At 47.5% G+C, this 21,808-nt stretch overlaps 1 protein-coding gene across 1 annotated transcript in view; it reads right to left on the bottom strand.

Moving 5' to 3' along the window:
- igf2bp1 (insulin-like growth factor 2 mRNA binding protein 1) overlaps positions 1 to 21,808 on the bottom strand; it is a 146,324-nt gene that overhangs the window by 8,618 nt on the left and 115,898 nt on the right. Inside the window, exons 9-14 of the mRNA XM_052038666.1 lie at positions 18,277 to 18,412; positions 14,369 to 14,491; positions 11,794 to 11,913; positions 7,900 to 7,974; positions 5,672 to 5,803; positions 4,275 to 4,388 (exon numbers count right to left, since the gene is read on the bottom strand). Of these exons, the coding sequence (XP_051894626.1) occupies positions 4,275 to 4,388; positions 5,672 to 5,803; positions 7,900 to 7,974; positions 11,794 to 11,913; positions 14,369 to 14,491; positions 18,277 to 18,412 (700 nt within the window). The remainder of the gene's footprint in view (positions 1 to 4,274; positions 4,389 to 5,671; positions 5,804 to 7,899; positions 7,975 to 11,793; positions 11,914 to 14,368; positions 14,492 to 18,276; positions 18,413 to 21,808) is intronic.

Here is a 21,808-nt window from a genome sequence, read left to right as displayed (position 1 = left end):
AGAGGGACTTGGGAGTGCTTGTGCATGAATCACACAAGGTTGGTTTGCAGCTGCAACAGGTTATCAAGAAGGCAAATGGAATGTTGGCCTTCATTGCTGGAGGGATTGAATTTAAGAGCAGGGAGGTTATGCTGCAACTGTACAGGGTACTGGTGCGGCTGCACCTGGAGTACTGCGTGCAGTTCTGGTCTCCTTACTTGAGGAAGGATACACTGGCTTTGGAGGCGGTGCAGAGGAGGTTCCAGAGATGAGGGGGTTATTGAGGAGAGGCTATGAGGAGAGATTGAGTCACCTGGGACTATACTCAGAAGAATGAGACGGGATCTTACAGAAACATCTAAAATTATGAAAGAGACAGATAAGATAGAGGCAGGAAGGTTGTTTCCTCTGGTAGGTGAGACTAGTACTAGGGGACATAGCCTCAAGATTCGGAGGAATAGATTTAGGATGCAGATGAGAAGAAACTGCTTTTCCCAGAAAGTAGTGAATCTGGAATTCTCTGCCCAGGGAAGCAGTGGAGGCTACCTCATTAAATATACTTAAGACACAGTTAGATAGATTTTTGCATAGTAGGGGAATTAAGGGTTATGGGGAAAAGGCTGGTCGGTGGATCTGAGTCCACAGCCAGATCAGCCACGACCTTATTGAATGGCGGAGCAGGCTCGACAGGCCAGGTGGCCAACTCCTGCTTCTATTTCTTATGAGATAAATCACCAGAATTAGCTGAGTTGGATTTTTGATCTGTGTCGACTTTTTCAACACCAGGGGGAGTGTTAGTGCACATGTTTTAACACAGATCCTGAATGAGTCAGCTCAGGTGACACTGAGCTTTGATACAGCGACAGATCCAGAATATGGTAAAACAATAATCTGACACCCTTCGGACTGACAGATTTTGCAAACTATTGGATGTTATTCCTATTAATACCTCAACACACTTTTAATTTTTTTTTTGGATATTACACAGTATTATAATAAATGTTCCAGTGAACCTAATAAGTTTAAAGGGAGCGTGAGAGATGAGGTCCTGGTGAGTCTAACGCAAACACAGCAAACATCACCTGGTTTCTGATTATTCAAATAGACTTATTGGAGTTTTATAGTACAGGTAGTTGTGCTATAACTAATAATTACATTCCTAAGAAACCTGCTGTTATAGAAAGTCATGTTATGGCAGAACAGGCTGTAGTTACCTTCAAAGCACAGAGTTAAACAGGTTTTCCCAATTGTGTGATAACCACTGTGACCTGTGTAATGCAAATTGTGTTTCCTAGGGCACCAATGCTCAAGACAAGAGGGCATGGCTTTAAGGTTATGGGTGGGAGGTTCAGGGGAGATGTCAGGGGGAGGTTTTTCACCCAGAGAGTGGTTGGTGCATGGAATGCACTGCCTGGGGTGGTGGTGGAGGCAGATACATTGGACAGGTTCAAGAGTTTGTTGGATAGGCATATGGAGGAATGTGAGATGGAGGGATATGCAGGAGGAAGGGGTTAGGTAGTGTGAGGGTGGTTTGATGGATGGCACAACATGGTGGGCCGAAGGGCCTGTTTTGTGCTGTATGGTTCTATGGTTCTAATCCATTAATCCCGTTATAACCAGTTCACATTATGGAAACACGTGTTGTAGCAGAACTACCTGTACGTAGATCTTCTAGGTTACAATGAACAGGGCAATTAAACAATAGCTATAATTCACTTTCATTTAGGGTGAGAGGGAAAAGATTTAAAATTGACCTGAGGGGCAACTTTTGCACGCAGAAGGTGGAATAAGCTGCCAGAGGAATTGATTGAGGCAGGTACAATAGTATCATTTAAGAAGCATTTTGATAGGTTCATGGAGGGGCGGGGCTTGGAGGGATATGGGCCGAACGCAGGAAATTGGGACTAGCTGGGTGGGCACCTGGTCAGCATGGACTGGTTGGGCTGAAGAGCCTGTATCTGTGCTGTATTGCTCTATGACTCTATTCAACTTAAAGTTCCTGGATTTACACAATCCTTTTCATTTTTGCAGAAACTTCGCTTACGGATCTTTGACCTGAGACATGAACGGTTTCTCTCTCCTCAGATGCTGCCTGACCTGCTGAGTATTTCCACCATTTTCTGTTTTTCTTACAGACTGTTTAATTGTGTTTACTCAAAATACAATCTCTTTTTTTAGTTGTGTTTAACCAAAAATGAAATTGTACCTAAGTGAGTTAAAAGTGAACATAGAAAATTAACTCTAGAGATGTAGAAAATTCCACTTTGTTTACTTACAATGACTGGTAGATTCAAGGTAAGTTAAGAAATTACATTGAGGAATACACCATAAACTGTATTAGTATTTAACTCAGCAATAATTTTATAAAATAGTTGCACTACTTACAGCTGATAAAAAGTGCCCACATGAACTCTGATCCCTATAAACTCTTATTGGTCTCTGTTATCAGTCTCTCCCAATGCAATGAGGTGAACGTTTTGTATAAGGAACAGAAGCAGGGAGAAGTCATTTGAACCTGTGAACCTTCGCTGGCTCTCACTACATTTGTGTCTGATGTTTTACCTGATCCATTCTCCCAGCCAGTCCCCACCCTATGCTGTCCAGGCTGAAAACTCCATCAAGCTGAGTCATGAACATTCCCAGAGATGTTGTGCTGGTGGTGCGGCAGATCAGTGAAGGATTCCCACACAATGGACCTGGTCCCAACACTGGACACTGTACATTGGTTGGGTGGAGCTCGGCTCACCTTGTCTACCACGGACCAGGTTGGACAATGGACAATGTCTGGACCTTCCCAACACCAGTACAGAGAGTACCAGCACAACAGAAAGGTCTAATAAACTCCACAGTGTCAGCGTAGAGGTGGGGAGGGGTGAGGAGGAATCAAGGACTGAGTGAAGGGGGTGCTGCGGAGGTGAGGGAATAGCAGGCTGGAGGTGGGGGAGAGGTAAGGAGGTGGGGTGTATGGAGGTGAGGGGATCAGGAGGTGGGGAGGGGGTGCAGCGGAGGGGAGGAGTCAGATAAGGAGGTGAGGGGATGGGAGGAGATAGGAGGGGAAGACAAGGAAGGATGAGGAAGTGAAGGGTGGGGAGGTTGGGGTGAGGAAGGGTGGAGGGATCGTATTTGGAAGATAGGTGCGTTTGACAAAATGGAGGGAAAGGAGTCCAGTTCCTCCTCCTCTGGGCGAGGCTTGGGGAGGTGTGAGGGGATTTGGTGAAGGGGGGGGGTGTTGGGAGTTGGGGGGGGGTGGGGGTGGGCATTCAGGTGAGAGCCCCAGTGTTGCGTTGGAGCAGATGAGGAGCCAGAAGGTTCATTGACACAGTGACCCAGTAAGTTTGCAGATGACACTAAAATGGGTGGTAAAGTGGACAATGGAGAAAGTTATCAACAGTTACAGGGAGATCTCAATCAGCTGAGTAAGTGGGCCGAGGAATGGCAAATGGAGTTTAATTCAGATAAGTGCGAGGTGTTGCATTTTGGAAAGTCAAATCCAGGGAGGACTTTCACAGTGAACAGCAGGGCCCTGGGGAGTGTTGTAGAACAGACTTTGGAGTACAGGTACATGGTTCCCTGAAAGGGGAGTCACAGGTACACAGGGTGGTGAAGAAGGCTTTTGGCATCCTGGCCTTCATCAGTCAGGGCACTGAGTATAGAAGTTGGGAGGTCATGGTGCAGTTGTACAGGATGCTGGTGAGTCTGCACTTGGAAGTATTGTGTTCAGTTTTGGTCACCCTGATATAGGAAAGATGTTATTAAACTGGAAAAAGAGTGCAAAAAAGATTTACAAGGATGTTGCCAGGACCTGAGGGACTGAGTTATAGGGAGAGGTTGGACAGGCTGGGACTTTATTCATTGGAGTGTAGGAGACTGAGGGGTGATCTTATAGAGGTGTATAAAATCATGAGGGGCATAGATAGGGCGAATGCACTCAGTCTTTTTCCCAGGATTGGGAATCAAAAATGAGAGGGTATAGATTTAAGGTGAGAGGGAAAAGATTTAATAGGAACATGAGGGATAACTTTTTTTTACACAAAGGGTGGTATCTATGTGGAACGAGCTGCCAGAGGAAGTGGTTGAGGCAGGTATAATAACATTTTTCAAAAGACAGTTGGACTGGTACACGGATGGGAAAGGTTTAGAAGATTATGGGCCAAATGCTGGCAAATGGGGCTAGCTTGGAAGGGGCATCCTGGTCAGCATGGACCAGTTGGGCTGAAGGGCCTGTTTCCGTGCTCTATGACTCTGTGACCTGCTGATGAGCCCAACAGATCACTGGCGCCGTGTAACGTGCCTACCTGACTTGCATAAAAGTGACCGATGATCTTGACAACAACTTGGTCATTTTCATCTGGCACCTGGTCTCGGGGAACCACAACCTCCGCGCTGGACAGATTCTGCAGCTCGTTCACCTGCAACGAAGAAGCACAAAGCCATGGAATGATGGGACAGAAGTACTGGACTCCCCGCAGTCCGAGAGAGGTCAACAAGCCCAGTGACACGGCACGGGCACGGACATGTACCACGAACATGCCGGCCTCCCAGAGCAGGAACACGGGGAATCAGTGAGAGTAAAACATTCCTGAAACCAGGGGCCACAGGAATGAACCAATCATTTCCTTGAGCTTATGAGGGGTGGAAGTGGGGTGGAGAATTTACATGGCCAAGGGCAGAGAGGTTGGAACGGGAGTGGAGAGTTCTCTACCCCACCCCCACTCTGAACCCTCCATCTTTGGCCACTTACAATGTTCCAAGAAGCCCAACGTGAACTGGAGAAACAGCAGCTTGTCTCCTGACTAGGGACAATACAGCCCTTGGGACTCAACACTGAATTCAACCATCTCAGATAACCAGCCTTTTGCAAAACTGGCCATTTCTAGTGTAAGGTCATGCACCTGGAATATTTCTCTCTCCATAGATGCTGCCTGACCTTCTGAGTATTTCCAACCATACATAGAACATACGACAGTACAGCACAGGAACAGGCCCTTTGGCCCACGATGTCTGTGCCAACCATGATACAATTTAAATTAAACCTATCTGCCTGCACATGTCCCACATCCCTCCATGCCCTGCATGTTCGTGCACCTGTCTACATGCCTCTTAAACACCACTATTGCATTCGCTTACACCACTACCCTGGGCAGCCCTTTCCAGGCACCCACCACTCTCTGTGTAGAAAACTTACCCCGCAATCTCCTTTAAACTTTCCCCCTCTCACCTTAAAGCTATGTCCTCTAGTATTTGACATTTCCACCCTGGGAAGAAGACCCTTTCATAAATATTTTGGATTTCCAAAAGCTGCGTTTCTCACAGTTCCAACATTTCTTCCCCTCTCCCAGTCCTGTGACCTCTCCCACTGAGAAGGCGGCAGGCACATTGGGAACACCACCTCCTGCAGGTTCCCCTCCAACCCGCACGCCCTCCCTACTTGGAAACACATCACCATTCCTTCATTTTCGTCGGGTCCAAATCCTGGAACTCCCTGGCCAGGGAGCATCTTCACCAGAAGGACTTCAGCGGTTCGAGAAGGCAGCTCATCACCACCACCTTCTCCCGGGCAGTTAGGAACAGGCGATAAATGCTGGCCTGGCCAGTGACACCCAGACCCATGAATGAATTGTTAGGAAAGGAGTTTCCATTTTACTCTCCATCTTTGTGCGGGACACCACAAACACTCAGCACAGGTACTTACAGTTTTCCCCCCTTTGCCTATTACTCTTCCAGCCGCCGAGGCAGCAACTTTAATGTGCGTCTCCAGTTTGACTTCTTCCTTGGGTCCAAAGAAATTCTCCTCCTTCAGTTTCCCATGGATTCTCCCCTGAACCTTTGGGTGGAAATCAAAGAGATATTTAAGGATGCTCCCCAGCTCTCCCACTGACTGGCGTTGGTAGAAGATTCTGCTGGAAGGTTCGATTGCATGGAACCAAGGGAGAGCTGGCTAATTGGATGCAAGGGTGATGGTGGAAGGTCATTTCTTGGACCGGAAGCCCGTGACTAGTGGTGTGCCTCAGGGTTCGGTGCTGGGCTCATTGTTGTTTGTCATTTATATCAACAATTTGGATAAGAATGTACAAGGCACAATTAATAAATTTGCAGATGACATGAAAATAGGTGGCAAAGTGGACAATGAAGGTGGTTATCAAAAATTACAGGGGGATCTTGATAAGCTAAGTGGGCCAAGGAATGGCAAATGGAGTTTAATTCAGATAAGTGCGAGGTGTTGCATTTTGGAAAGTCAAATCCAGGAAGGACTTTCACAGTGAACAGCAGGGCCCTGGGGAGTGTTGTAGAATAGAGGGACCTTGGAGTACAGGTACATGGTTCACTGAAAGTGGAGGCACAGGTAGACAGGGTGCTGAAGAAGGCTTTTGGCATGCTGGCCTTCAGCAGTCAGGGCATTGAGTATGAAAGTTGGGAGGTCACGGTGCGGTTGTACAGGATGCTGGTGAGGCCGCACTTGGAATACGGTGTTCAGTTTTGGTCACTCTGATGTAGGAAAGATGTTATTAAACTGGAAAGCGTGCAGAAAAGATTTACAAGCATGCTGCCAGGACTTGAGGGACTGAGTTATAGGGAGAGGTTGGACAGGCTAGGATTTTATTCCTTAGAGTGTAGGAGACTGAGGGGTGATCTTATAGAGGTGTATAAAATCATGAGGGGCATAGATCGGGTGAATGCACTCAATCTTTTTCCTAGAGTTATGGAATCAAAAACTAGAGGGCATAGGTTTAAGGTGAGAGGGTAGAGATCTAATAGGAACTTGAGGGGCAACATTTTTACACAAAGTGTGGTATCTATGTAGAATGAGCTGCCAGAGGAAGTGGTCGAGGCAGGTACAGTAACAACTTTTAAAAGACAGTTGGACAGGTACGTGGATTGGAAAGGTTGAGAAGGTTATGGGCCAAATTTTGGCAAATGGGACTAGCTTGGATGGGCATCTTGGTCGGCATGGACCAGTTGGGCTGAAGGGCCTGGTTCCGTGCTGTATAATTCTATGACTCTACGCTCACTTGTGAGATCACTCTCCACATGCTTGTTGAGTACCATCAGACTATTCAGCCATGGGAAGCATCGTAGCACACGTGTTTACACTGACGACATTCAGAGCCAGGGTCTACGGTAACAACTGTGGCTTCCTCAGCCAGGAACGTGGGGCCTTTATCCTGTGCTGCTGCCTGGAATGTTTGCCCATTGTGTTAACTGAAGCCAGTGTAGCAGTAAGCTTGTGGAACAGCAAGCTCATTGTATGGGAACTCTTAAAGTAAGAGAGGGAGGGAAGAGGCAGAGGAGAGAGGCAGAGTTAGAGAGAGAGGGAGTGATAGAAGTCAGGAAGTATGGCTGAAAAGAGAAAGAGAAAGGTTGGAGGGAAGAAGAGAGTCAGAAAAAGAAAGTTGGACAAAGGAGGACAGAGAAAGAAGAGAGAAAGAAAAGAGGGGGAAGACGGAAAGAAATGGTAGAGGATGAAGAGAGGAGATTCAGGAGAGAGGGGAGATCGAGGGATGGAGAGCAAGGAAAGAATTCCATGTACAGATTGGATTGGAACAAGGTAGAAGGTGAAGTTGTCTGCATGTTAAGCAAAAACATCAGTCCAGGGGCTTTAGAATTGTGGAGGAAGGGGACATTGGGTCCACCAACCTGTACTAGCCCATTGAAAGAGCTGTGACGGAGCCATCCTCCAACACCCAGTAAAATGTGACCTTCTGAAGCAGATGTCCACTCCCCCTTAAAAACCTCCTGGACCCTGGATATTCAAACAATCCCCTCACTTAAACACAACCGGCCTGGGTAGGGATCGGATGGCTTGCAGTGTAGACAACTGGGTCTTGGCTGGTGAGGTGATGGAGAGCAGGACGTGTGTAACACCAGCTCCCAGTCTGGAAGAATAACCTTTCCCCTCTCTTGCCAGGCTGTGCCTTTTACCTTAAACTGGGCCTCAGGTAGTCCTGTGATGATCACCATGCGCTGTTTAGTGTCCGGGCTTTCTGCAGGAGCGATCTGCAAGGAGAAACATTGGAATATTACATCCGCCACGAGGCTAGGGAGAGAGTGAGTGTCACCAACAGTTTAAATACAGACAGCGCCTTCAACACTGGAGCCTTGCCAGGTACTTATACCCATGTGTTAGGACAGGTGCTCAAAAGCTTAGTCAGAGGGGCATTGTAAAGGGGATAGAAGAGTTTTAGCAAAGGAATTCCAGAGCTTGAGGAAGGGTGATGGACCGATGGAAATCAGGGCTCCCCAGGAGGTACAGAGGCTGCAGACGTCTGCAGGTTGGGGGGGGGGGGGGGGGGGGGGGGTGGGTGGTGGGTGGTGGGGGAGGATGAGACCTCGAGGAGATTGGAAAAAGGGAATAAGAATATTAAAATCAATCCAGAGTGAGTGAGGGAGTTGGGCGGTGGGTTTCCGAGGAGTCAGGGGCAACAGAGTTTTGGCTGAAATTCACAAAGGGTGTCAGAGGGAGGAACTGGAAGGACTTTGCTAAATTCTGCCCCTTTTTCCCCTCGCCCCTCGAGAAAAGTTCCAACCACACTGAAATGCACTCACTTCCTGACTTACTCCCTTGTCTCTTTCCCCGTTGGTGCCGACTGCTGCAGCGAGGGGGATCCACATGGGTGCCAGCAACTTTCTCACCCAGCACCAAACGAGCTGCTGGAGGAACTCAGCGGGTCAGGCAGCAAAGGGATGGTTGATGTTTCGAGATCCTGCATCGAGACCCTGGTGCAAGGCCTTAATGCAAGGTCCTCAACCCGGAATGTTGACTATCCTGTTGCCTCCACAGATGCTGCCTGACCCGCTGAGTTCCTCCCGCATGTCGTTTTTTTGCTCCGGATCCCAGCACCTGCAGTCTCTTGTGACTCCAACTTTCTCTCCCAAGTGGTCATCTCTTTGTATGTGGACCATTTGGGGCCCCACTTCTGGACGCGACAGTCTTTCCCTCATGTTCACGAGCTTTGTCTCGTGGATCTGATCAGATTGCAATTAAGAGCAGGGACCCTGGGAAAGTATTCCCCCTGCCTACCAAGGGTGGTGGGATACATGACCCTACTTTTGCCACATACCACACTCTGGCTCAAGCAGCCATCCTGTGGATTCAGGGCTCTGCCTGATTTGTGCTGCTGAGGTGCTTTTACCCAACAAGCCACTAGGGGGGGAGCTAAGACCATGGGATCTTCACCTGCAGTGACAGGTGACTGGAGAACGAGACATCTGGGAGTCTTGGCTGCGTTGAAAATACCAGGGACAAGCTGAAGCTCAATGAATTGTATACAAGATGATGAGGAGGATAGATAGGTTAGAAAGAGCCTTTTTCCCATGGCGGTTGTGCCTAAAACAAGAGGGCATAGGTTTAAGGAGAGAGGTTGGGAGGCTTAGAGAGGATCTGAAGGGGATCTTTCCTTGTAGAGTGGTTGGAGCCTGTAACCTGCCTGAGGAGCTGTTGGAGGCATCTACTCACAACATTTAAGAAGCATCTAGACAAGCACTCGATTCTCCAAGGCATATGGAGGCGACAGACCTAATGCAATGGTCAGCATAGACATGGGGGGGGGGGGGGGGCCAAAGGGCCTTTTTCTATGCTGTACAAATCCATGGCTCCATGAAGCCAGATTAACTTAATAGCTAAGAGATGGCCTGTATAAAAAAAATTCACATGTACATGGAAACAGACAAACTTGGCCCCTTGGTCTGTTCCATCATTTAAGGAGATCCACATTCATGCTTACTCTTGGTAACTTTTCACCCCTTTGCTTATCATCCATCTACCTCTGCCATGAAAATATTCAAAGATTCTGCTTCCATCGCCCTTTGAGGAAGAGAATTGAAGGAATCTCCATGCCTTTGTTACCCCTCAGACTATTATTTCAATCCATGCCTGGATCTGAGCAGAGAGTGTGGTAATTGGGTCTGGGTGTCTGAGACCTCCACCTCGAACACCACGTCCACCTTCACCTACTGGGGTCAGGTCAGTTAGGGCCTGTGACCTGTGAGGTCTCAGGGTGACCTCCCAGGAAAAGGTCCTGTGTGTGATCACACTTTGCTGGCCAAATCCTAATCATACCTTTTGTAAACCTGAACAGGTTCAAATCTTAGCTACCAGTGAAACAAAGGACTGCAGATGCTGGAATCTAGATGAAAAACACGATGATGCTGTAGGAACTCAGCAGGCCAGGCAGCATCCATGGAGAAAATGCTTTTCTCCACGGATGCTGCCTGGCCTGCTGAGTTCCTCCAGCATCATTGTATTTTTCATGTTAGTTGCCAGTATTCTGCGATGAACCAAGTCCCATTCACAAACATCGCTTCTGCAATACTTTGGTTTTAAAAATCAGGAAAAAGCAACCTGCAGGTGCAGGAAACCCGAAATAAAAACAGAAAATGCTGAAAACACTCAGCAGGTCAGGCAGCATCTGCGGAGAGAGAAATAGTTAATGTTTTAGATCAGAAACTCTTCATCAAAACAAAGGATCTCTGACCTGAAACATTGTTTCTCTCTCTCTCTCGCTCCACAGATGCTGCCTGACCTGTTGAGTGTTTACAGAATTTTCTGACTTTACCTCAGTTTCAAAATCCACTTCCTCATTTTCAAATCACCCACATTTTTGCCTCTAATTCTCTAATCTCCTACAACGTCCTGCCCCCTCCCACCCCTCCTCCAGTTCCTGCTTCTTGTACAGGCCCTGACTTCCTTTACTTCACCACTACAGCTGTGCCTTCAGCTGCCTGGGCTCAGAGCTCTAGAATTCCTCTCCTAAACCTTTCTTACCACAAATGCAGATGACGTGGTCATTACCATGTTGTAATCTGTGTATATATCACAACAGCGACCACACTTCAAATATATTTTGTTAGCTCTGGTGATATGGTAGTGACTGATACTATATTGGCAACTGCTCTGCCCAAGTCAGCAAGAAATTGCAGAGAGCTGTGGACACAGCCCAGTCCATCACAAAAACCAGCCTCCCCTCCATGGACTCCATCTACACTTCCCGCTGCCTTGGGAAAGCAGCCGACATAATCAAGGACCCCTCTCACCCCGGTCATTCTCTCTTCTCCCCCCTCCCATCGGGCAGAAGATACAAAAGGCTGAAGGTACCAATGACCAGGCTCAAGGACAGTTTCTATCCCACTGTTATAAGACTATTGAACAGACCTCTGATAAGCTCAAGATGAACTCTTGATCTCCCTCATCATGGCCCTTGCACCTTACCTGTCCACCTGCAATGCACTGTAACACTGTAGAACATTACAGCACAGTACAGGCCTTTCAGCCCACAATGTTGTGCTGACATTTTATCCTGCTCTAATATCTACCTAAGCCTTCCCTCCCACATAGCCCTCCATTTCTCTATCATTCATGTGGCTATCTAAGAGTCTCTTAAATGTCCCTAATGTATCTGCCCCCACAACGTCTGCTGGCAGTGCGTTCCATGCACCCACCACTGTCTGTGTAAAAAGCTTACCCCTGACATCCCCCTTATACCTTCCTCCAATCACCTTAAAATTACGGCCCCTCATGTTAGCCATTTTCACCCTGGGAAACTATTCTGTGTTCTGTATCAACACACACAAAATGCTGGAGGAACTTAGATGGAATGATCTGTCTGGATGGCAGGCAAACAAGTTTTTCACTGTATTTTGGTACACATGACAATAATAAACCGATTACCAATTATTTGGGATATATCCATAATGTGTCCCTGCAGTCCCACACTGTGGGCCAACCAAGCCACTACGTCACGTAAAAAGTAGAAGGTTTTGAAATAAGAAGGCTCTCCACCATCTAAGAGGGCAGGTTAAGATGAAGCATCACCTCACCTTGATCGAGGCCTCTGCGTATCGAGATAGCTGCTTGATGTGCTGGCCCTTCTTCCCGATAATGGCTCCCACAGCCTGAGCTGGAATAAAGACGTGGACCGTCTCTGGGTCCGAGGTTTGCTGTGGAAATCAAACCCATCGTCAAGCCCAGCCAAAGCACAGTCCTTCAAACACACACCTCAAACCCTGAACCGGAACTAGACAACCAATCCGCGCTGAGGAAAATGTCTCTAAGTAGCAGATGCTGAAACTGGACAGGGGGAGTCATTTTATCTTTGGGTGATGTTATGCAGAGGACGCGCTGCCAGGGGTGGTGGTGGAGGCAGATAAGATAAAGATGTTTAAGAGGTTCTTAGATAGGGACATGAATAGGCAGAGAATGGAGGGATATGGACATTGAGCAGGCAAAAGGGATTAGGTGTCATTAGCTTAATTAGTTCAGCACAACATTGTGGACCGAATGGCCTGTTCCTGTGCTGTACTGGTCTGTGCTCTATGTTCTATTATTGGTGTAGTGTATTTGGGCAGGTCGTGCATTACAGTGCTGGGTACCTGGGTGCTGTCTGTGTAGAGTTTGCACATTCTCCCTGTGAATGCGTGGGTTTCCTCTGGGGGCTCCAGTTTCCTCCCACGTCCAAAATTGTGCAAGTTGGTAGGTTAATTGGCCACTGGAAATTGCCCCCAGTGTGTAGATGAGGGGCAGAATCTGGGGGCAGTTGATGAGAATGTGGGGAGAATAAAAAATGGGGATTAATGTAGGATTAGTGCTGATGGTTGGCATGAACTCGATGGGCTGAAGGGTCTGTTTCCCTGCTGTATCTGTTGTGCTGTTCCCTGCGGTCGGCACAACATGGTGGGCCGAAGGGCCTGTATTGTGCTGTATTGTTCTATGTTCTATGCATCTCTCTATGACTTGATGATCCTATTGTATATTGGCCCAGAAATTAACCAACTTTAATGGAATAAAACTTGGGAAGAATTTTGACAAATTTGAGATATTTTCATCTTAAAATGAACAAGTTCAATGCAGAAACACAGAGGTCACTCAGACCGCATCACACTACACTGAAATACCAGACTGATTACAGGCAATTCTCAATCAACAAACAGTCACGTTGACCCCTTGGGGTCTGTGCCTTCGATTTACCAATCTATTTTTGTTAGTGGTCCTTTCAGAATTGATGCATTTCTCTGGTCTTTGCCAACAAGGTATTGGCAGCAGTACTGGACTGAGAGATGTCCTGTCAAAAACTACGCATGAGTTTAGAGGGAGACCCTACTTGGTGCTGGCACTAAATTCATTGAATGTTTAGTGAACCAAGAGTAGTTGAAGTTCAATTGTTGGAAAACTATAACCTAGAAACTCTTCCACACAAACTGGAGTTGAAAATTGGTTTAACCTGGAGTGCAGAAATTTGCTCAGTACTTTTGTCACATGGAGCTGGATTTTTTTTAGTATTGCTTGCTTAAAGATTAATATTTTGTGGATAAGGATGTGATAATCTGGCTCTTCTGACTGACTCCTGCCGGAAATTGGACCGGACTATTCCCACTGCAAAATGAACTTGTGCAAGTATCTGTTTCCCACCACAGACACATATACATTGACATCAATCCTCATGCAATACTTACTTGGAGTGGAGAAGCTGAAGAAACAAACACTGTCGATCTCCTCGCGGTACCAAAACACCCATATTGCAATTCACCTCGCATTTTCTAGTTGCATGATTTTGCTCAACAAATTATTTTCCAGAAATACATTCCTTTCAAAAACACTGCTCTTTCCCCGTAACCTCTCAACTGTTTCCATTTTAAACAGAGACCCCATTGGCTTTGATCCCACAGGGCACTGAATATAGAAGTTGGGAGGTTAAGTTGCGACTGTACAGGACGTTGGTGAGGCCGCACTTGGAGTATTGTGTTCAGTTTTGGTCACCCTGTTATAGGAAGGATGTGACTAAACTGGAAAGAGTGCATAAAAGATTTACAAGGATGGTGCCAGGACTTAAGGGACTGAGTTATCGGGGAGGTTGGACAGGCTTGGCCTTTACTCCTTGGAGCGTAGGAGATTGAGGGGTGATCTCATAGAGGTGTATAAAACCATGAGGGTCATAGATAGGGTGAGAGGTCCTTTTACCGGGGTTGGGGAATCGAAAACTAGAGGACATAGTGTTAAGGCTAGAGATGAAATGTGTAATGAGAACCTGAGGGGCAACTTGTTTACACAGCGGGTGGTAGATATATGGAACCAGCTGCCAGGGGAAGTGGTTGAGGCAGGTACATTAGATACAAGTAAGAATTATGTGGACAGGTACATGGATGACAAGAGTTTAGAGGGATATGGGCTAAGTGCTGGGAAATGGGATTAGCCTGAATATACATCTTGGTCGGCACGGACACATATGGGCCGAAGGGCCTTTTTCCGTGCTGTACACCTCTACGACGCTGTGAGATCCCACTGGTTTTTGCAAGTTACCTTGGATATGTATTGTGCCTGACTTTGTACCAAGCCCCAGTCCCACCTCCAACATTTGCCCAACAGGGGCAGACGTTTAAACCGCATTGACCCACTCACCATGTAGGGACCATAGGGCGTCGCGGGTGCCACACCTACAGGGTGAGGCGGGACAGTGGATGACGAAGGTGGGAACAAGCCGAGGGCGTTCAGGTTCAGGCCTGGGATCAGGTTTGCCTGTAGCTGAGAAAAACAAACAGTACAAACAAATTAATCTTCAAACAGTGGGAGAAACACTACAGCCGCTCTGGTGTAGTTGGAGCCTTACATGCAGGCAAATACAAACCGAAAATGCTGGAAACACTCAGCAGGTCGAGCAGCATCTGTGGAGGGAGAAACAGAGTCAACGTTTCAGGTTGATGACCTTTCATCAAACCTAAAACAACAATAACTGCTAGCATAGTGTAACGGTTAGTGTAACATTATTACAGCGCCAGTGACCCGGGTTCAATTCCGGCCGCTGTCTGTAAGGAGTTTGTACGTTCTCCCCGTGTCTGCGTGGGTTTCCTCCGAGCCCTCCGGTTTCCTCCCACATTCCAAAGACGTACGGATTAGGAAGTTGTGGGGATGCTATGTTGGCACCAGAAGCATGGCGACACTTGCGGGCTGCCCCCCAGAACACTCTACGCGAAAGATGCATGTTTCGATATACATGTGACTAATAAAGATCATGTCTTATCTTATTTCTGCTCTCCTTCTACACTTGAAATGTTAACTCTGTTCCTCCCTCACCAGATGCTGCCTGACCTGCTGAGTTTGCAGTGTTCTAAGATAAGATAAGATAGGTAAGATAAGATCTTTATTAGTCACATGTACATCGAAACACACAGTGAAATGCATCTGTTGCGTAGTGATTTTGGGGGACAGCCCGCAAGTGTCGCCATGCTTCCAGCGCCAACGTAGCATGCCCACAACTTCCTAATCCGTACGTATTTGGAATGTGGGAGGAAACCGGAGGGCCCGGAGGAAACCCACGCAGACACGGGGAGAACGTACAAACTCCTTACAGACAGTGGCCAGATTTGAACCCAGGTCTCTGGTGCTGTAAAGCATTGTGCTAACCACTATGCTACTGTGCCTTCATCTGCAGTTCTTGGGTTTAAGTTTACATGTGGGCAGATTGCCTTGTATGTAGAGGACTCATAATATGGGACCAAAGCAGCGGTGTATCTGAGAGTCCCCAGTGTAGAACGGACAGCATTCCTTCTACCGAACACGTGAGCTGTCCGCACTAATGAAGCACTCTCACTCATTCTGCTAAATGTTTTGAGGTGTTTAGAGGAAGCTGCCCATGATAAAAGGACTGGGAGGTGCTGCCTTTATTTGTTGAAGAAAGCTCATGGTTAGTGGAGGGGCTGTGTATTGTAACACTTGGAGGCTCGTAGATTATACCGGTAATGATACATCATTACGGCAGGCCCCTGGGGAGTGTGTAGAACAGAGACCTACTGGTACAAGAACCTTGAAAAGTGGTGACACAGCTTGGCGAAGAAGGCATGTGGTACGCTTGCCTTTATCAGTCAGGGCAATGAGAACAAGAGTTGGGTCGCCACACTATAGGAAGGATGGGATTAAACTAGAGAGGGTGCAGAAAAGATTCACAGGAATGTTGCTGGGACTGGAGGGCTAAGGAGAGACCGGATAGGCTGGGAGGCTGAGGGGTGACTTTATAGAGGTTTATAAAATCATGAGGAGCATAGATGAGCTGGGTGGCCTTTTTCCCAGGGTAGGGGGGGGTATAGGTTTATGGTGACGGAGGAAAGATTTAAAGGGGACCTTGGGGAGGTTGAGTTTTCACACAGAGGGTGGTGGGTATGTGGAAGGAGCTGCCAGAGGAAGTGGGGGGTGGGGGGGGGGGGGGGGTGGCGGGGACAATTACAGCATTTAAAATACATTTAAACAGGTACATAGGTAAGAAAGGTAAAGGCACGGTAGTGTAACGGTTAGTGTAATGCTATTACAGCACCAGCGACCCGGGTTCAATTCCAGCCACTGTCCGTAAGGAGTTTGTACGTTCTCTCCGTGTCTGCGTGGGTTTCCTCCGGGTGCTCCGGTTTCCTCCCACATTCCAAAGATGTACGGGTTAGGAAGTTGTGGACATGCTAGGTTGGCGCCGGAAGCCTGGCGACACTTGCGGGCTGCCCCCAGAACACTCTGCGCAAAAGATGCATTTCACTGTGTGTTTCGATGTACATGTGACTAATAAAGAAATCTTGAGAGGGATATGAGTCAAACGTAGGCTAATGGGACTAATGCAGGTTGGCACCTTGGTCAGTGCGAGGCGGTTGGCCGAAGGGCCTGTTTCCATGCTGTATAACTGTGAGCTGAACTGAGGAACTTACCCAGAGGTTGACATGTGGATCTCGGTGAAGATTTGGGTTTTACAGTCACTGCGACTTGGGTCTGGGTTCAGGGCAGTGGGGCTTTGCACAGGTTCGAGCAGTGGTCACAATTAAACACTCATGTTAGAGACCAGCAGAAAAAAAGGAAAAAAAAACAACAAAACTCCACTGAAAAGTGGGACAGAAGGAACCTGAAGGAGGAGATAGAAATGAGAGGAGATAAGGGAAGAAATTAAGCAGTCAAGGGAGAGAGAGCGAGAACAGAGAGTCCTAGAGTCACACAGCACGGAAACAGGCCCTTCGGCCCAACTCGTCCATGCTGACCGTGTTGCCCAGTGAGCTAGTCCCATCTGCCCGCGTTTGGCCCATAGCCCTCTGAACCCCTACTATCCATGTACTTATCTGGCTGACTTAAATGGTAGTGTAGCGGTTAGCATAACGTTATTACCGCACCAGCGACCAGGGTTCAATCCCGGCCGCTGTCTGTAAGGAGTTTGTACGTTCTCCCCGTGTCTGCATGGGTTTCCTCCGGGTGCTCCGGTTTCGTCCCACATTCCAAGGACGTATGGGTTAGGAAGTTGTGGGTGTGCTATATTGGCGCCGGAAGCGTGGCGACACTTGCGGGCTGCCCCCAGCACATTCTCAGTAACGCAAAAAGATGCATTTCACTGTGTGTTTCGATGTACATGTGACAAATAAATATCTAATATCTAATGTGCCCACATCAACCACTATTTCTGGAGCTCATTCCAAATACGCACCACCCTTTGTGTGAAGAAGCTGCCCCTGATGTCCCTTTTAAATCTCTCGCCTCTGATCTTAAACCTATGCCCTCTAGTTTTTAGCACCCTCTCCCTGGCAAAAAGACTGTGTGCTTTCACCCTGTCTATGCCCCTCATATCTTATGCACCTCTATCAGGTCACCCTTCAAACTCCTATGTTCTAGGGAATAAAGTCCTAGCCTACGCAACCTCTCCTTGTAACTCAGGCTCCCAAGTCCAGGCAACATCCTGGTAAATCTTTTCTGCACTCTTTCTAGTTTAATAAGATCAGATCAGATCAGATTTCTTTATGAGTCACATGTACATCGAAACACACAGTGAAATGCATCTTATGCGTAGAGTGTTCTGGGGGCAGCCCACAAGTGTCACCACGCTTCCAGCGCCAACATAGCATGCCCACAACTTCCTAACCCGTACGTCTTTGGGATGTGGGAGGAAACCGGAGCACCCAGAGGAAACCCATGCAGTCACGGGGAGAACGTACAAACTCCTTACAGACAGCGGCCGGAATTGAACCCGGGTCACTGGCGCTTGAATAGCGTTAAGCTAACCGTTACACTGTCGTGCCTGCCCTTTCCTTAACAGGGTGACTGTACGTGATACTCCACTCCAAAGGAAAGGCGGAAAGAGACAGAGAGAATGAGGCACAGGGAGTGAGAGTGGGAAAATCAGAGGGCAAAGTAGTTAGAGAAAGAAGTGGAGAAGTGAAGAGGACGGGGAGAAACAAATGGACAAAAACAGGGGTACAGACAATGTGAGGTGAAATCAGTAAACTTAATAAAACAAGAAATAAATTAGGCTACAATAGTGAAAGCAATGGGAGGTTTTTGTAATGCAAACTTACGTTCATAGCAGCAATGTCATTCTCGTAAGCTTCCCGCACTTTCTTCATGATATCTTCCTCAGCCTTGCAGCAAGCTTCGATGGAGCCTTTCACTGTGATGGTTCTCTCGGGGTTATAGAGTGTCAGATCCTGCAAACTACGACAGAAAATGGAAATTGATGAAGGTTTATATACAAACTGTTTTGAAAATATTCTTGGAAAGAGTTTGCTTTGTGTATGTGTTAGAGACATAGGAAGTAGGCCATTTGGCCCACCAAGGCTGCTCCAGTACAGCACAGGAACAGGCCCTTCGGCTCACCATGTCTGTGCTGAACACGATACCAAATTAAACTAAATTTCTTCTGCCTGCATATGGTCCATATCCCTCCATTCCCTGAATATCCATGTGTCTGTCTAACAGCCTTTTAAACACCACTATTGTATCTGCCTCCACCCCCACCCCTGGAAGCCCATTCCAGGCACCCACCACTCTCTGTGTAAAAAACTTGTCCCGCACATCTCCTTTAAACTTTCCCCCTCTCACCTTAAAGCTATACCTCTAGTATTTGACATTTCTACCCTGGGAAAAAGACTCTATCTACCCTACCTTTGCCTCTCATAATTTTATACACTTCAATCAGATCTCCCCTCAGCCTCTGATACTTCAGCAGAACAATCCAAGTTTGTCCAACCTCTCCTTATAGCTAAAACTTTGCAATCCTGGCAATATCCTGGCAAACCTCTTCTGCACCCTCTCCAAAGCCACCACCTCCTTCCTGTAATGCAGTGACCAGACTGCACACAATACTATTCAATACAATCATTTCTCAATACCGTATTCCCACTCTCTCCTTGACACCTTTTCTAGCTCTCCAACATCTTCTTAGAAGTATTCAGAGATTTGACCTCTACAGCCCTCTGTGGTAGAGAATTCTTCCACCAAGTTAAGGAATTTCTTTACATCTCAGTCCTAAATCCATGAACACTGTCCTGGAACTGTGACCCTGCTCTGCACCCCTTTAGCCAGGGCTCCCCCTCATCCGTGCATCCAGTCTGTCCAACCATGTCAGAATGTTGTACTTCAAGTCATTGAATTTACAGATCGTGTGTTGAATTACCTTATGGTGCTGAGAACTTAGCAAATAGAATTATAGAAACACAGATCACAGGAAGAAGATGTTCAGCCATTGTGCTTCCTCCATTTCTTGGAAAGTGGGAACAAATTCTGATACCTCTTTCTCCACTGCTCTCCATAGCCCAGCTCACTGAGTAAATAATTCTTCATGTTAGCTCTGGTTCTTTTTCAAATTTCCTTGTTATAGAGCCCCCTCCCCATCCCACACACACCCCACCACCACTGGAATTACTTCTTTGCTGATTTGGAACAAGACTATCCCCTTATCCCCTTGTCAATCGTGACCTCACCTGATCAATGATATTTCCCTGTCTCCTATCTATCCCTGTCCCAATCTCTCTGCAACTTAAAGAACTTAGAACATAGACCATAGAACACTACAGCACAGTACAGGCCCTTCGGCCCACAATGTTGTGCCGACATTTTATCCTGCTCTAAGATCTATCTAACCCTTCCCTCCCCCATAGCCCCCATTTCTCTATCATTCATGTGTCTATCTCTTAAATGTCCCTAAAGTATCTGCCCCCACAACCTCTGCTGGCAGTGCGTTCCACGCACCCACCACTCTCTGCGTAAAAAACTTACCCCTGACATCCCCTTTATATCTTCCTCCAATCACCCTAAAATTATGTCCCCTCGTGGTAGCCATTGTCATCCTGGGAAAAAGTCCTTGACTGTCCACTCGATCTGTGCCTCTTATCATCTCTATCAAGTCACCTCTCATCCTCCTTCTCTCCAAAAAGAAAAGCCCGAGCTCACTCAACCTTAAAACTGACTTGTTTCCTCTCATTCTCAAATCTGACAAAGGGCTTGAAAAGTTCCTCCCTTCACAGCTGCTGCCTGAACTGCTCAGTGTTTCCAGCCTTATTTCAATTTTCAGCATCTGCAGTTTTTTGTTCTTCTATTAAATCTTCTCTTAATCTTTGCTGCTCTAAGGAGAATGAGCCCAACCTCTGCACATTCCTGAACGGCTGATTGTGTGTTGCATAAACTGGCTGCCATAGCAACAGTGACCATACTTTGGTAGTACTTCATTGGAGACAAAGCTCTTTGCAACATACTGAAAGGGATTTGAAAGGTGCTATAACAATGTGCACACTGCCATGTAGAAGGAGCACTTGTATTTTGCAGGTGCCCACTTCTCTCAGGATACCCCAAGACCTCCACAGTAGAGTGCAGCAGTATCCTTTCAAACAACCTTGATCTTGAGGCCTATTCTGACCACTCGGTGCTACAGTAATGGCAGGCAACTGTTGGCAGTGCTGCTGGCAGTACGGGAGGTATCTGCACTTCGGCAGGCACGGTAGTGTAGCGGTTAGCATAACGCTATTACAGTGCCGGCGACCCAGGTTCAATTCCGGCCGCTGTCTGTAAGGAGTTTGTACGTTCTCCCCGTGCCTGCATGGGTTTCCTCCGGGAACTCCGGTTTCCTCCCACGTTCCAAAGACGTACGGGTTAGGAAGTTATGTGCATGCTATGTTGGTGCCGGAAGTGTGGCGACACTTGTGGGCTTCGCCCAGAACACTCTACGCAAAAGGTGTGTTTCACTGTGTGTTTCGATGTACATGTGACTTATAAAGATATCTTATCCTTTATTGTGAGGGGTGGGATGGTGTTATACACTTAGGGCATGTTCGGGAAAACTTCTCCTACAGGATTCCTTCTTCTTGAGCCCTTTGCCTCTTCTATCTAACACCTCTCAGCTTATTACGTCTCCCCCTCCCCCACCCACCTACGTTCCCCCTCTAACCTGAACTCACCTATCACCTGAACTCACCTCTCCCCTGCCTGCGTGTGCTCCTCCCCCTCCCCCCACCTGCTTATTCTGGCTTCTGCCCTCTTCCTTTCCAGTCCTGATGAAGGGTCGGCCCGAAACGTCGACTGTTTATTTCCCTCCGTGGATGCTGCCTGACCTGCTGAGTTCCTCCAGTACTTTTTGTGTATTGCTCCAGATTCCAGCATCTGCGGAATTTCTTGTGTCCTGGGAGAACCTTTGTTGGTACAACGTGCTCATCAGTGCCTCCTGCAGAAAGGCAGTGCCTCTGCAGCTCAGCAAGTCAGTCCCTTGGCCAACCTTCTCTGCCCATTGGCTTCCAGCTGGCCTGAGTATCTGAGACAGGGAAGGTCCTGGAACCAGCAGTAATTTTCTACTGCTATGGTAATGTTCTACCCTGTGCTGTGAGCAGCTTCTGCAGAGAGGAGGAGAACAGCCAGATGCGAAAGCAAACCTCAGTGAGGTTTAGAGTCATCAGCAGTGCCAGGCGAGTGGGACTGAGGGGTGAGTTGAGGTGAAATCACTTCTCCTGGACAGTGGTGGTTTCTCTACCACAGAAAGCAGTGGAAGCTAAACCAATAGCAGAGTAACCGCTCTGCCCAAGACCACAAGAAATTGCAGAGGGTTGTGAATGCAGCCCAGTC

This window comes from Pristis pectinata, chromosome 25, assembly GCF_009764475.1.
Source record: "Pristis pectinata isolate sPriPec2 chromosome 25, sPriPec2.1.pri, whole genome shotgun sequence".
In the NCBI taxonomy this organism is placed as follows: domain Eukaryota; kingdom Metazoa; phylum Chordata; class Chondrichthyes; order Rhinopristiformes; family Pristidae; genus Pristis; species Pristis pectinata.
Note: the sequence above shows the minus strand (reverse complement) of the source record. Positions and strands in the feature narration are given on the sequence as shown.